The sequence below is a fragment of the Pyricularia oryzae genome, chromosome 4 (genome assembly GCF_000002495.2).
Source record: "Pyricularia oryzae 70-15 chromosome 4, whole genome shotgun sequence".
Lineage (NCBI taxonomy): Eukaryota > Fungi > Ascomycota > Sordariomycetes > Magnaporthales > Pyriculariaceae > Pyricularia > Pyricularia oryzae.
This window is the reverse complement of record NC_017851.1, coordinates 503,302-518,523: the sequence shown is the minus strand read 5'-3', so window position 1 is coordinate 518,523 and position 15,222 is coordinate 503,302. Positions and strand designations below refer to the sequence as shown.

The window sequence follows — 15,222 nt, the reverse complement described above, 5'->3', positions numbered from 1 at the left end:
CGGTACTGTAGGCCCCGAACTATTTTTTGAGACGATTCGAACTGCTTTTTTTTTCGTTGGAGCCTTCCCCGCTCCTCTGCCTACGGTACAGTATTTAAAACAACGTACATGAAGAAAAAAAGAAACGAACTGCTTCCCTAGACCGCCCGCGAGCTCCGTCATCCCTTTTAGTGCCCCCCAATATTTGCGCCCAAAGCCGATCGCATGCGCCGTCTCAAACTATACGGCCCTACAAGGCGCAGCCACTTGGTTTCCCCCGCACGGGGGTTAGGTTGGATGAAATTGCAAGACTGCAGGGTAACAATAGGCGAATGGGGAATTTTGAGACACTGAGCAAAGGCAAATACAAAAAAGAATTGGCGGAGAGAGAATGCGATGCCTACGACAATGCAAAACTCAATTCACAATGTCTCGGCGTCTGAAAAATGCTATGAAGACAGACAGGAAGAAGAGGAAGAAAAAAAGACCCCTCTCGGCATCCCATCCCGTTTCTTCCCCACCGCCCGGCCCGGTAGATGCAAAGTAACAGCATCGCTTTGTGATTTGCTGCGGAGAAAAAACATCCAAGCTGTCAAGATGTTTTTGTTTTCTATTTTATTTTTTATTTGCAACCTGTGACCTGTCGGCAGTTATGCAGGTCGGGCAGAGATTTTTCCTTTTGTAATTGAACTACAGGTTGAACAAAAAAAAAAAAAAAAAAAAAAAAAAAAAAACAGGAAAAGATGCGTTCGCGAGTGGGCGAATACGAACAGAGAAGAAAACAAAAAAAGAGAGACAAAAAACACCTTCCGAAAGGAGACACATGTCCACGTGCAGACTTGACAAATATCCGAGCACGACACGCATCCTGCACAAAGCGGCTTTGTCGAGTGATTGGTCGAGACTAGATCTCTCACCTGGTAATTACTATTTCGGGCAAACGATACATATAAGGGTAGCCAAGGCCTTGGCGGTTGCGCTGTTTATCAAACACGCCATCCACGGTGCGCCCGCGCCCACCCCCCGGAGCAAGACCGTCGGAATCTACCTCGACGTGATGCCATAACAACCAATCTTTGCCTTTCGGCGCTCCTCGCCGCTCACTGCATTTTGCCAACCTTGACCCCCAAACAGTCATAGGAGAAAAAAAATGTGTTCAACTTGGTATCTAAAGCTTGCTCCCCAAACAAAAATCATGATCCCAAAACAACAGATAGACTCTAACGATGCTAGATCGCATATGGCAAGACCCAAGCCGTCTCCGGCAGTTGGGCACTTTCCACTCTCCCTCTTTCGTTCGTCGTGGACCCACAGGACCGGGGGGCGGCCCAAAAACTTCAGACTCTTGCCTGAACCCTCCACGACGGGGTGTTTTTTTTTTCCCCGTCGCTTCTCAACCAGCCCCGAACCGCCACCCCCCTGCTGCTACGCCGCCGGTCCTGCAACGAGGCGGCCCTGGCCCCCAGGCCCGCGTCGGCGCGGCGGCCGCCCACGTTCTCGCGCAGCACGTACCAGCCCTCGCGGCGGCTGCGGGACCGGTCCTCCATCTGGTGCGGCAGCAGCGGCAGCGGCCGGCTAAAGTGCTTGACGGGGGACGAGGCGGCGACACGGGGCACGAGCACGTCGTCGTGGGTGTCGACCAGCGGCCGCGGCGTGGTGGGCGTGGACGGCGTCGACGGCGAGGTCAGCGGCCGCTTCTGCGAGAGGAAGCTCGAGGTGCGCTTGGGGTGGTGGGCCAGGCGCGACGAGGCCAGCGTCGACGCCAGCCGCCGGCCCTCCTTGTTGGCCACGTCGCGCACCAGCACCCGCAGCACGGGGATGCTCGACGCCATGATGGTCACCGCCGTCTCGGCCGCGGACCACGTCGTCAGCCGTCCCACGTCGTCGCCCAGGTCGATGCTGGGGTTGTAAAAGGACGTCATGTATCTGGCCTTGACAAAGGCGGTGATGCCGGCACTGTTTTGTAGTTGTTGTTAGCTTTTTTCTTTGGTCAAAAAAGAGTGGCAACTTGCAAGGTCTCACGTACAATATGCCAATGCTCATGGCGATGGCGACGCCAATCTTTTCATTATTAGATAGATGGTGCTTCGACGACGTCTTCTTGGTCCACTTGAGCAAGATGGGCCACGGCAGAATAGACAACAAGATGTCAACCAGCCCGGAGTAGACTAACCGACATGAAAAATCACAAAAAAGAAATTAGCTTTTTGTCCCCCTTCAGCCTCCTCCACCAGCGCAGCAGCAGCAACCCATCATAAACGCGGTCACGGGGGGAGAACACTTGCTTACCGCTCACAATGACCCCAAAGGTGGTGGCGCGGTCGAGGGCACCATCGTCGCACCTTCCAGGGGTCAGGGGCTTCCATCGCTTCTCGACCGGGTCGCAGCCGACCCAAAAGAGGGTGGCGGAGACGCCAAAGAAGACGTTGACGGTCACGATGGAGATCAAGACCACGTGGTGCCACCAGCCCTCGGTCATGCGGAGGAGCGTCATGGCGAACGACGTCTTGGACCAGGCCTGCGACACGATGCCCGTGGTGAGCGACGACAGGCCCAGGAGCGCCACGTCCTCGACGTTGTCGGGCGTGAGCGCAAAGTTTGGCGAGCCCAGCCCCATGTGTATGAGGAGGGTCGTCAGGGCCCCGTTTAGTAGGAGCATCATCTTCATCAGGGGGAGGTGGGGTTTATCATGGTACGAGATCCGTCAGCTGGATGGTTTTTTTCTCAAGCATTTCATTCTTTTTTTTTTGTTTTTTTGTTTTTTGCGGTCTGAGAAATCACAGTCTTAAAAACTTGGACCACAAGGGAAAAAAAATCAAGAGGGCTCATGGCACTAACCCATGATGCCGCCAGGACAGCATCTTCCCAGCGGAGTTTGGAGGTGGGGTTCTTGCGTTTGCAGTACTGTCTCAAGCCTAGGAACAGCGCCGACAGGCCGATCAGGACCCAGAGGCCGGTCTCCACCTCCCGCGCCGCCCGCTCATCAAAGCCGGCCGTGGAGTTGAGGTCATCCAACAGGGCGAGGCCTTCGAGGTCGGTGTCGCTAAGCGGGGAGGAATCTGGAAAGGACAGGCCCGTCGTGTTGAGCCTCGTGTGGGGACGACCTTGAACCCGCTGCCGTAGCGTGTCGTTGAGAGGCGACATGGTCCCTTTTTTTCTTGATGTTTGCTTCTTTTTGTTTCCCCTTGGCTAGCTTGCTTGGTGGTGAGCCAAGCCACCGGAGTGGAAAACGGTGAACCAAGCGCAAAAAAGGCGGGGGCGGTGGTGCTATCACGGTGGAGGTAGTGGGAGCTGATACTCGAACAGATATGCAAAAGAAATTGCAGGCAGTGGCGTACATGACATTTCCGGAAGAGATGGCACAGGAGAGCTGATACTCCCACGGGATTCAGGATAGTCCAGCACAAAAGGACTTGGACATTTCTTTTTCCCTTCCCCCCCAGAGTCCGCCTGGATCTTTACGAAACAGGAAGGCGAGTCAATCGGCCCGTCAATCGCCTTCTGACATATAGCAAAGTGGCGCTGTTGCTAAGCGACGTTGATCGTTGTTGTCCCGGTCCGGTCCCTGCCAAGACCTGGTGATCGGATGTCGGCGACGTTTGTAAAGATTGGTAATTCGCCATGAGGCTCTTGCACACGTCTTGATTGACTATTTGCCACATTAGGCTAGTTTTCAGTCCCATGGCAACCAGAACAAGGTTAGCATGCGGTGCCTCGCTATCAGTATCAGATGCCAAGGAGGGATTCTGTCCAGGACTCGAGGTGGACCAGCCCACTTTGTCACGGAATTGGCCAATATGAGGGCTTCCTGCCGGAATTCCTCGCCCGGGATCCTGACCTTTTGCCTCTCGACTAGGAAAGGTGTGGCTACGATCAACAGCTATCAGCACGATTCAGTTTAGAATCATCTTTATCCCAAGGTAGGCCACGCGAAGTTAAGCTAGAGAAACTTGCTTCAGGGCGTGTCAAACTGTTCCTGAACTCTGCTATGGATTCTTCTTCCATTTGCGAGCGTAGGCGCCGCCCATCCCAAGTCGCCAAAATGTTTATTCCTATTCTGGACTAGTCGGCGAAAGCTTAACCCTGCCTAAGGGGCGCCAAGAAAAAAGATCTTGACTTCGGACATGACTAGGAGAACTCCGCATTCAGCCCTCTTTGGAGGAGATATCACCACTGCTGTCTCAAGTCATTGGTTTGATCCCATAATGGTCTCTGCAAAACCATCAGAAATGGTCTGGCGCCAAACAATCTGACAAAGTATACAGACATTGGACAGATCGTGATGGCCAGGGGGAACCATTTGGATATAGGTGCCAACTTCTCACTTGAGATTGCACGTCTGCAAAAGGGACCTTGGGCCAGCCAGCACGGCAAGAAGTTAATAGTCGTGGTGATCCAAGAAAAAACTCACAATAAAGACATGTGAAATTGTAGACTGACGTATACAATACCAACTGGTGGTCCGAGTCTCCTGGGATAAAGATTGGGAAGCGGTAAGGGGGTGTAGACATGAGGACGCAGATGTCGATCATGAACGTTATCACGGCTGCCAGCTGAAGCCTTTTTTTTGGGAAAATGCAAGCTATTGCATCGTTTCCCGACGACGGCGAACCCGTCATTATGCAGCTCAAAACTCAAGAATCATTGACGTTAGTGCCAACTCACTTGAGTTAGTTTTTAGTAGCGATGCTGGATTGACGTCAAGCTACGTCCAACTTGACGTAGAATTGACGTTAGCGAGCTTCGTGAACAGCAAAAACAAATTTCATGACAGCTGCATGCAGGAAGTGAAAAGTTTTCAACTTGTCAGACGACTCGTGAAAGTTCTAGGCTAGGCCGCCTGGCGCGAACATATGACGGGCAGGCCGAAATAAAGTAGATCGACAACTTACAGGCACCGAGATCAACCTCTGACATTGAGAACAGTCGGCCAGAGCTTCGGGTTGACGTGAAAGAGCATTCCAGTCGAATCGAAGCAAACCCCTGAAATTCAAACCACAAAAATGGTTCAGGTTGCTGAAGTTTGCGAACTGCGGAACCCGCGAGGCCGCGGAGCTGGGATTGTATGTGTGCACCACCACGCTCGAAACAAAACGGAAACGTGTGGGCAGGTTCTGAACGTGGCAAAGGAAATCGAGTAGGACATGTGGTCTGAGTCAACGAACCAAGATATACCATCATATATGATAGCACAGAGGCCGGGCAGTGGGAACAGTGGCGGCCTTGTCACTTCCCATCCGACAAGGACTAGGAATGGTCCGACGTCTGCCAACAGATGGGGGTAGTCCGCAGGATCTGCACAATCTGGGTGATGATGGCAGGAGGTGGCGATCAAGGTCTCGGACTTGGTGGAGAAAAGAAGTTGAGATGGTTGTGGCCACCGCTTGTTTTTCGGGAGAACACCAGATATATCTGCAAAGAATGCGAATGCGTAGCTGAGCAGAGATGATGGAGATGAACGAAAAAAAAAGAAAAATGCGCAAAAATAGAGAAATGAGCACAAGGAAGCGAAAAAGAAGAAACGTAGTGGCACCTTGATACGAATCCTACAACCTCGCTGCTTGCCTGTGCATAAAGTGGGTATTGAAGTTTCCCGTCTAGCATCCGACTGATAGACCGCAATCGACGCGAAATGTAAGCACAGCGGAGATCCATATAAGCATATTTCCCAGCACCATCAAAACATCTACTCGGCAGGCTCCCAGTCTCCCGGCACAGCAAACATGCGCGAGCGATTCTGCAGTCAAGTGCAGCGCAGCGCAGCGCAGAGCGTCAACGTTAGTGGAGGAGCTAAAGGATGGTCGCGCCCTGGCACGGTAATCTTGGCGGCGATGCGTAGGTACCTAACCCAGGCGGCTGTTGGCTGCTGTTGATGAAACCTAGATGTCAGCTTCACCGCGCGTTCTTTTTCGTTTACTGGATGTCCTGTGAAACGTTTGCCCTGCCCAGCCTGGTGGGAAAATTGGATGGCATCTGTTGATTTTGAAGCTTGTCGCCCTCTCGCCTTGCCTTTCCGACTTGGCATTGGGAACGCAATCGAAGCGAAACGACGGCGCATCTTGGCGTGAGCATTTCTGCTGAATTTTTTGTTTGCCAGTCTCGATTACGAAAACAAGGGCGGACGACGAATGTTTGCCGTCCAAGATCGACCTACTATGGAAACGTTGCTAGAGGGCATGCTGGCGAGACGGGAACGCGAGACTGACGTGCGAGAATCTGCTGTGATTGGTGAAGCAGGAAGTTGGCATTGAGTCAATTGCAATTGACTCATCTCGGGCAATCAAGGTGCCTGCAAGAAACCTTTTCCTTCAATCCTCCACGTGATAAAAGTACCCCACCACCTTTAGCCACCCTTGCCACCCTGTAGGCCTGTCGGAAAGCACCCCACTAACAGTAACTGGCAAAAACTTCAACTGTCATCTGCCATGATTAAAATCAACAAAGACGGGACTGAATTGGGAATATTGAATCGTTTTTTTCGCTCGATCTGTCTGTCTCGGGCTCGCTCTGCTCGAATCGCAGATTATTGTCTTGGCAACCCGTTCTGGTACAATGTTGTCGGAATGTTCTACACTTACAACTGATTATCGTCGTCTGGATCATGCCTGCCTGGGCTGGCAATTCTGTACCCCGCCGACCCACCCTTGGCCAGGAATGGAAATTGCAGATGGGACCCGTCCAATGTCGTTGTCTGTTTCAACTTTTCTCTTTATCTCCTCATTTTTGTTCTGGACATTGCAGAGAAAACTTACCATTTCACCACATATCACACTTGCAAGCAGTGACAGCATACCACCGGATCCCATTCTATTCTAAATCCAGGTAAAAGTTTAGTCCGAATACTTTAAAGTCCAGCAGCAGTGGAGAAGGTGCTTACTCTGTCCAACCGCTGGCTGCCGAGTCTAATATATCGTACAACCTGCTGCAACTTACGAGTTATCTTGATGCACGTTTGTTTGTCGCTTCATGATTGATCGAGCAGTCAGAAAAAAACACACCATCCACCTAGGTGCAATATTAAGTCAATCGCTCTCGTCTTGCATGTGATTGATCCCCAACACCACGGGCAACCAAGTAGCCTACGCACCGGAGAATATCCATCTCTGCCCGACGCGCTCGGTCCTTGGGAGTTTTTTTTTGGCGCCGCGTCAGGTGCACACCAAGATTTGCCTGCCCAGCCCGAATTTCCAAAGCACGGCCCGAACACTGCGCTCGTCGACAGTCACCGACCTGTATTCTGCTCCTGTCATCTGTCTCCAGAGCACATGTCAGTCATTAACCGAGATAGGATGTCGATATGCACATATCCTCTCATGCCGATGTCTCCGCTTCTCTAACCTGGTGTTAAATTGATGCTTCTATTGGCCAATTGCATCCATTGGAGAGTACCTACATATATCTACAGCTGGCATTCGTGTCCCTGCCCCAAGCGGAATCGCCCAGCCGGCCACTAGCCAGTAGTTATTTGCTTAGGAGTAGACTAATCTAGCGTCGCATACCCAAGCGGCCGGGACAGATGCTTGTTCTTGTTAGCCGGAGCTGACGGCGTCTTCATGTTGCTACCAGGTTTCAAGCCCTTTGCAAAACGCGCCAAAGATCAAATACTACTAGCAAGGTGACTGCAGAAACTGGTCAAGTAACGCCGGTTTCTGCGGGATATTCTTGGTAATCACGTCAATGATAACTACAATCGGTAGCGCAGATAACCACACTCTCCAGACGACTCCTCGGGTGGCAGGCTAGGAACAATTGCTTACTCGCAAATCGCACGATGTCGTCGTAGTTGGTCCCAACATCGCGGATTGCTTCCCTCGTGCTCAATTTTAGATTTTGACGCGTCGTACTGGGACAGCCGGGCTGCATTGTCAGCATAGGTATTCTTCGGGCTATCTCGATCGGAGAAACTTTCCCAAACATGGAGATGCACTCTTTTCAACTGTTTATCCTCGCGATGATACAACGTAGATGGAGAGACAAGTTTCAATTGCCACATGAAATTTTTGTCGAGTACCCAGATATTGCAAAGCATTATGTGCACTCTTGGCTTATTTGCAGGCCGCGACTGGCGTAAATTTTCCCCAGGGCTCAAGTGGCAGGCCAAAAGATCAGACCCCTGAGCTTCGACCGCTAGCTGCGCGTCCAGCAGCGTCGGTCACGGCAAGAAACTCCGACTCTACCGTCTGCTAATCTTTAATTCCAACAACCACCGCACAGCCTGCAGCCCAAGCAGAGGTGCATATTGTGTGCATGCCGTGGCGACCCAGCCATACCATGTCCAATAGCAAACATGTGCGTGTAAACCAAGCAATCTTTTTTTTTTTTTTTTTTTTTGAGTGACACGCACGCCAATCGATCTCTGCAGCCTTCGGGCGACGACGTCCGTTTGTATGGACGAGTGGCTTGGTACGCAAGTGCTGCGGAGGCGCCAAGATACGGGAGTACCAGCCATGGCACCTTTTTCCCGCGTATGACAACGAAAATAGCCTCCTGGATGTCATGCCACTGCTGCATAGCGGGAGGCGACTCTCGGCCCTCGTCCATGGAGCCGCCGACCCCCCGATGAGGCAAGTCGCGTCAAGATTGTGGCATCTGGGAGTCTATACTTAACCTCGCATTCTCGCTCCATCCCAAAGGCTTTTTCGGTCTTCTCAGTCAGCCATCACGCAGCTGAAGCTGACAAAAAGAGCCACACACACCCTCTCCCTCTACTATCTATTCCTGCCTTGCTGCCAGCTTTAGCCGCAGGGGATCTCGACCTTGTCGTTTACTCAAGTGTCGGCACGCAACCACCCGACGAGACAGGCATAGCGGAAGGCTCCTTTCAAGCATGCATCTGATCCAGAGCCTCGTGTGGGCTCTCCCATTGGCACTGCCACTCGTGGCTGCCGATATTGAGGATGTCGGTGACAAGCCCCGCAAGTTCGAATACACCATCACTTGGGAAAAGGGGTCCCCGGATGGTTTCGAGCGTGAGATGGCCTTCATCAACGGAAGGTTTCCTGGGCCGGTCGTTGAGGCAAACCAGGGAGACAACATAGAGATTGTCGTCACCAACCAGATGCCTTTCAACACAACCATCCACTGGCATGGTACGTACGCCCCATCATCTGATGTCGGACTTGTTTTGATAGGACTATTTTTTGGCTGACCGACCCTAACCCTCACATCAGGTATTGAGCAAAAAGGTACCCCGTGGTCAGATGGCGTACCGGGCCTCACGCAGCGCTACATCATGCCCGGCAAGAATTTCACCTACAAGTGGAAGGCGGAACAGTACGGCAGCTATTGGTACCACGCCCACGCACGCGGCCAGATTGACGATGGCTTGTACGGCGGTATCCTCATCCACCCGAGCAACACCACGCAAGACTCGCTCAGCCTGATCGCCCGGAACGCCTCCCAGCTCGCTGCGATGCGGACCGCCGTGCGCAACGTTCAGCCCATCATCCTCTCCGACTGGCGACACCTCAAGTCCATGGATGCCTGGCAGATAAACGTCGACTCCAAGCTCGAGACGCCTTGCTACGACTCCCTTCTCGTCAACGGCAAGGGCCAGGTCAACTGCTGGTCTCAGCAAAAGATTAACCAGCTTACGAACGGCATCCAAAGACGATTCCTGCAGACTGCCAACATGCAGCAGATGACCGCCAAGGGGTAAATAGCATTGCCATTCAGAGTGGTGCCTTGATCAATCTTTTTTTCACGACACTAACATAGAGCAACCTAAACAGATGTCTCCCAGCCAAGGCTGTGCAAATGACCTTTGCCCGGAACATGCCCGGAAACCTCTCGGCGATTCCCAAGGAGGTCTTTGATGTTTGCACACCAACCCAGGGTCAGCAAAGTGTTATCAAAGTCAAACAGGCTGCAGGCGCAACCGAGTACTGGCAAGCCTTTGACATTGTCGGCACGTTTGGTCTCGTCAACGCTGCTGTCTCGATGGACGAGCACCCCATGTACGTTTATGCTGTCGACGGTGGCTACATCCAGCCGCAGTTGGTCCAGGCCATCTCCGTCAGCAACGCCGACCGCTACTCGGTCCTGGTCAAGGTCGACAGGCCCGGCGACTACACCCTCCGCGTCGCCTCCAACTCCGTCATCCAGATGATGAGCGTGACTGCCACTGTCCGCATCCTAGGAGCCAACTCCGCCGAGACGGCCGACGGCTCAGACAATTTCATCACCCCCACGAGCGCCAACGCCACTAGCGCCAGCGGCAGCTCCCCCGCCCCCTCCAACGTCCGCCGCCAGCTGCCCGGCGCCAGCTCGACGCCCTACATCAACGACGTCGGACAGGGCACAAGCCAGAGCGTCACCTTTTTCAGCCAGAACAACCAGCGCCAGTACCCGGCCGACCCCCCGGGACAGACGGTCGCCCAGACCTTCAAGATGCAGCTCCGCCACGACGGCAGCGCCTACAAGTGGGCGCTCAACGACACCATCTACCCCCTCAACGCCGACGATGCCTACCCGGTGCTGTTCAAGCCCCCGGTCAACCGCCAGGACGGCACCACCATCACGACGAGGAACAACACCTGGGTCGACTTCATCTTCGAGTCGTCCACCTTCCCGACTCCCCCGCACCCCGTCCACAAGCACGGCACGCACATGTACCTCATCGGCTCCGGCCAGGGCAACTTCACCTGGAACACGGTCGCCGAGGCCGCGCGTGCCAACCCGGGCCGCTTCAACCTGCAGAACCCGCCCAAGCGCGACTCGTTCCAGAGCGTGCCCGCCGTCGTGCAGCCCAGCTGGATCGCCGTCCGCTACTTCTCCTCCGACCCGGGCCCCTGGCTGATGCACTGCCATATCCAGACCCATCTCGAGGGTGGCATGGCCATGGCGATCATCGAGGGCCCTGAGGTATGGCCGGCGACGCCGGAGACTTACCTGAACTACGATCAATAGATGGCGCTCTGGTGTCGAGGCACCCGGCGATGACATGTGAGAATCGCTTTGGGCGTATGCTACGGGGGGGTCATGTGATGCATGCTACGGCAATAGTGCCACTCAGGCTGTGTGGTCAATTGCCTCACATGAGCTTCTATCAGCTAGCTGATCTACGTTGATACCTAATTCTGGGGGCCTGGACGAGAAGAAAGAAAGAACGGTTTGCAGGCCGTATTTGAGTGGGAGAGGGTTTCTTGAAACCTTCTCCTACGATTTTTTTTCCTCTTGACATTTTTTTGTGTCATTTTCTAATTTTGGCTTACAAAACATTGGTACGGCGTTTTCTAGACAGGTTGATAATATGCATCTAATATGTATCATATTCGAGAAAGAATAAGAATCCAAGGAAAACGTCCTGGTCCTTGGGGACTGGGGCATAAAAACACGACTACTAGAGTTTTGCCCTGCATCTGTGATGATATGTTTGCATGGTGCAAATTGCATGGTGCAAATTCACGCCAATGTCATTCCTCATAGAATCGGCCACGGAATCCTGTGGGGAAAAAGACGTCTTCGGTCTTTCTAAAGAAAGGCCTGCTGCAAACAGGACCGTGCGCGTTGTCCGTTGTCCGAATTGACGAATTTTGATGATGCTTTCGAGCTGCGCGTCCCTGCCCGTGCACCTGCGCAGCTAGGCCGATGCCAACAGTAATGACAAGGATGTTCTCTCAGCCATTCCGGCGTACACAATTTTCACATTCGGGTCCACGCGGCCGAAAAAGTGACATGATTAAGCAAGGTTCTCGGTAATCTATGAGTTAGTCATGAGCCACTAGATGATGGACGCCTTATCGAGCAGCCACTTTTAGTGGTCATTATTCGGGAGGAGGTAGGCAGGCACGCAGGCGAGAAAACAGGCGAGTAGCTTGGTAACACAAAGAGGTATACAAGGAGTTAGACGAGGCAGACGAAGAGGTAGACAAGGAGGTAGAGGTAGGTAAGTAGGGTAAAGATTGTGGTTGGTAAAAGCCTCGTTTGGCCGGCGATGTGGGACTGGGCGCAACCCCCAAATTGACTGCTTGATAAAAACCCCCTACATGATTCGTCAAGGCTTCACTATGCTTAGCTCGTATTCGATGAAATCGAGCCCAGTATACCGATTTGTGCCCATTTCGAGGAACAAAATGTCGCACTCCTTGCTTTGGCAACCGCCAATCGTCATGGGGCCCAGTATTTCCATGAGCTCCACGTTGTGACGCCAGTGGGTGACGAATTCACAGGCCAAGTCGAGGGCGGCCACACACTGCTTGTAGCATCGCATGGATTCTGTGAGAGAATCCACGAATTCCGGCCAAGTCATCGAACAGCATGTCCCTATGAATGACGTCGGCATGGCGCCATCCGCCAGAGCAACCTGGTCCATGCAAGCAGCAACACCTTTGTCACTGGCTACCCTGATATCTGGGAGCATCGACATGACTGTGATCCCCTGCGGCTCGACACTAGAAAGTGACCGCGGCAGAGTGTCGAGCCATATTGATCCTGCAAAAGGAGCTCCATAGTGGGAGTAAATATCTTGGGCCACCTGTTGCGTTACGACAAGTTAGCAAAACCGTACTGTAAAGGTAGGGACAGGCATTTGATAAATCAGAAAGGATTCTCGTCAAGCACTGGGCAGCTTCGGACAAGCAGGATATAAATAGTTAGGTAGGCAGGCAGGAAAATGTGTGCAGGTAAGCACAGCAAGGTTGGTAGGTGCCTGGTAGTTAAAGGTGGAGACTCTCGAATCACGATCATAGGTCAAGACAAACTCGGGAGTCCACGAGCTCTCTGAGGGTGTCGAACGAGAGTTCCAGCTGCAGTGCCAAAAGATGAAGGCTGGTCCTACGGCCTGACACGATGGGGTACGATGCAATTCTAGCTTTGGTGACGAAATGCCTTTATCCGCGGGGGCTTTGCTGGTCTGTCGAGATAAGACAACTAAAATAACCCTAATGGACGCCTAAGCGAACAGAAGTGACGGCGATCACAGACCAACTGTTTCACACGGCTTCTGGTAAGCCGCAGACTCAGTTTCTCGGGGGTATGAATAAGCATAATGGAGGTGACGCAGCAGGTAGGTCACTCACTCGACGAGGTTAACTGCGACCTCCATACCCACCTCCATACCCACCTCCATGCATACCTTCATACCCGCTTGCCTACCTACCTGTCTACTGTCTGTCTACTGAGTATGAAATTGTTGTTTCTCCAAATTTACCCATTTTTACGGCCAAAAGGTATTCAGAGCAGATTGAGGTCTTCTATAGTAAACTTAACGACTGATTCATGCAATTTACTACTTGATGAAAGCACAATGTACCAATCAATCAACCTGTCGTGGGAAGATTCCAGCTGGCGACTCACCCGCCAAATGATAGAGGAAAGCCTCTTGTTTTAGTGGCCGTGTTGTCCACAGCATGGAAATCCTGTCCATTACAAACGGCATCTAAAGCGCAGTCATGTCCGCAGGACCTGCTCCCCAATATTCTGTACCAAGGTCACATTGGCACCCCAGCAGCGGCAGGCCACAACGCCATTCTTTAGCATTGAGCCGCAGGGAAAGGCGTCCCGGAAGACGTCCGACACATTCAAGTTAAACCCCGATCCAAAGATGCCTGCCCAGAGTGGGATGCCGTTGCCTCTGGTAGGTAGATCCCGTATGCAGGGTATGTAGCACTCGGAAGCGTCGGGCGTATTCCCGGGCTTTCATCTTATCAATCAGCATCGCTGGTGGGGTTTGCATTCCCAATCCCGAATGGGTTTGCCAAACCCGATATGGCCGCTGTTACATTTGAAGTTTGTCCCATCAGCTCATGCCGACGGGGTTCGCGAATAACTGCCAGGTCGGACGGGTTACGCCCGAATGTAGGGGATCATGACTCGGGTTTCCTTAGTACTCCGAGGAGCCACCCACCCCTCTCGCAGCTTGAGAACAGCCTTGGCGAAGGATGTCGCCGTAGTGATCAAAGAACAGGGCGGAAATGGGGGCCAGCTTGCATAGTGGCACACAATTCTTTAAGCTGCGAGCTTTTGACAGTAACATCGAACGGGCGAGGTGGAAAGTCCCGAGAAGCTCCATCGAGGGCACTCAGGCACAGGAAGATTCTTTCTTCTGATATCCTTGCAAAAGTAAACAAAGCACCACAGTGGTTCGCATCTTCATGGTCAAACACTGTCGCTCCATCGAACCGTGAAAAGAAAAACGCCGCCATTCGACGCAGCCACTTGATAATACATGATGCACAGGTGGCGACCTGTATTTCCTTTCACTGCTTATATTGTGCCTTAATTATTAAATATTCTTTTCTTTCGGGGACCTCGGAGCTTTGAGGTCAAGCATGCAGGAATGCACCGCACTTGACTGCCTCCCATTCATGCAGGGGGATGGACTAGTGCGAGTTTCATCAGCTCAAAGATGTTGGATACAATTCCCACACCAAACAGGCGCGTCTTGGCACCAACGATGGATCAAGACGCCGAATCGTTTACGCTCTCATCTTGTTCTCTCCCAAAGACGCAAGATACCACTACTGTGAGAGGGACTGCCGGCGACGGGACGACAGACAACTTTATGGCGCTATCGCTTTCGATGTTGGGTTTGAAAAATTCCTTGTCGCAACGTCTTGGTTGACCGCTACCTCGTCTTTCGAAACCTCTGACCCTGTCCAGTCTGTTCGCAGGGACGGTTCGCCTGACTCGGGCACTGGGCTTGACTCGGGATTGCCCAAGCGCACGGCACCGCCAGCTTGCTTTGGTCGCGCTTGTCGAGACCTTCGTTGTGATGTACGCTAACACAAAAAAAATCCCGTTCGTTAGCAAATGTAATAGGGCGTTCATGGCAGGCTGTCATTTTCGATATGTAGTTGGCAGTCACTTTTACCGTGCGCAGTCGCCCCGCACCAAGTATTCACCTTCTAGAAATAGACTAGCCTTCAAGACGGGTCGAGTTTTGACGAATAGCATATAAATAGACAGGCAGGTAGGAAAATAGGTAAATGGATAGGAAAATGGGTGGGTAAATAGGCAGGTATATAGGTCGGTAGGTAGGAAGAAACCCGTCTGGGCCGTCGTTATAGGATCTTAGATATTGGGTCGAATTTGCGTTTAAGCTCAGGATTATGAGTGTTGATCTGTACTGGAAATATACTGGGTTGAACCCTAATGTGAATGCTGATCACCAAAAGTCACCGCTGATCACTGCTTGACAAGAACGCCCGTTAATAAGGTTATATTCTGTAGCCCACAATTCTCTAGCCCTGCCAGCAACCAAATCGGCAGATCCAGTTCCTTATCGACAGTTTTGCGACTCGT

General features: G+C 52.4%; 5 protein-coding genes across 5 annotated transcripts; 3 read left to right on the top strand and 2 right to left on the bottom strand.

The window, feature by feature from the left end:
- Positions 1 to 1,242: 1,242 nt before the first annotated feature.
- On the bottom strand, positions 1,243 to 3,169 carry MGG_08525 (uncharacterized protein). The gene is made up of 4 exons (XM_003715980.1): positions 2,818 to 3,169; positions 2,269 to 2,641; positions 2,006 to 2,147; positions 1,243 to 1,935 (listed from the first exon to the last, which is right to left on the bottom strand). The coding sequence occupies exons 1-4, from the start codon at positions 3,121 to 3,123 to the stop codon at positions 1,317 to 1,319; spliced, it is 1,440 nt and encodes a 479-aa protein (XP_003716028.1). The 5' UTR covers positions 3,124 to 3,169; the 3' UTR covers positions 1,243 to 1,316.
- Positions 3,170 to 4,982: 1,813 nt separating this feature from the next.
- Positions 4,983 to 5,418, top strand: MGG_17030 (uncharacterized protein; the record flags this gene model as incomplete). Its single annotated transcript, XM_003715979.1, has 2 exons — positions 4,983 to 5,042; positions 5,170 to 5,418. The coding sequence occupies 2 exons, from the start codon at positions 4,983 to 4,985 to the stop codon at positions 5,416 to 5,418; spliced, it is 309 nt and encodes a 102-aa protein (XP_003716027.1).
- Positions 5,419 to 5,702: 284 nt separating this feature from the next.
- Positions 5,703 to 6,230, top strand: MGG_17029 (uncharacterized protein; the record flags this gene model as incomplete). The annotated part of the gene is made up of 2 exons (XM_003715978.1): positions 5,703 to 5,814; positions 6,151 to 6,230. 2 exons carry the CDS (start codon positions 5,703 to 5,705, stop codon positions 6,228 to 6,230), a joined length of 192 nt encoding a protein of 63 aa, XP_003716026.1.
- Positions 6,231 to 8,731: 2,501 nt separating this feature from the next.
- Positions 8,732 to 10,887, top strand: MGG_08523 (laccase-1; the record flags this gene model as incomplete). Its single annotated transcript, XM_003715977.1, has 3 exons — positions 8,732 to 9,068; positions 9,150 to 9,633; positions 9,711 to 10,887. The coding sequence occupies exons 1-3, from the start codon at positions 8,807 to 8,809 to the stop codon at positions 10,885 to 10,887; spliced, it is 1,923 nt and encodes a 640-aa protein (XP_003716025.1). The 5' UTR covers positions 8,732 to 8,806.
- A 1,087-nt stretch (positions 10,888 to 11,974) lies between these two features.
- Positions 11,975 to 12,346, bottom strand: MGG_08522 (uncharacterized protein; the record flags this gene model as incomplete). The annotated part of the gene is made up of 1 exon (XM_003715976.1): positions 11,975 to 12,346. One exon carries the CDS (start codon positions 12,344 to 12,346, stop codon positions 11,975 to 11,977), a length of 372 nt encoding a protein of 123 aa, XP_003716024.1.
- Positions 12,347 to 15,222: the final 2,876 nt, after the last annotated feature.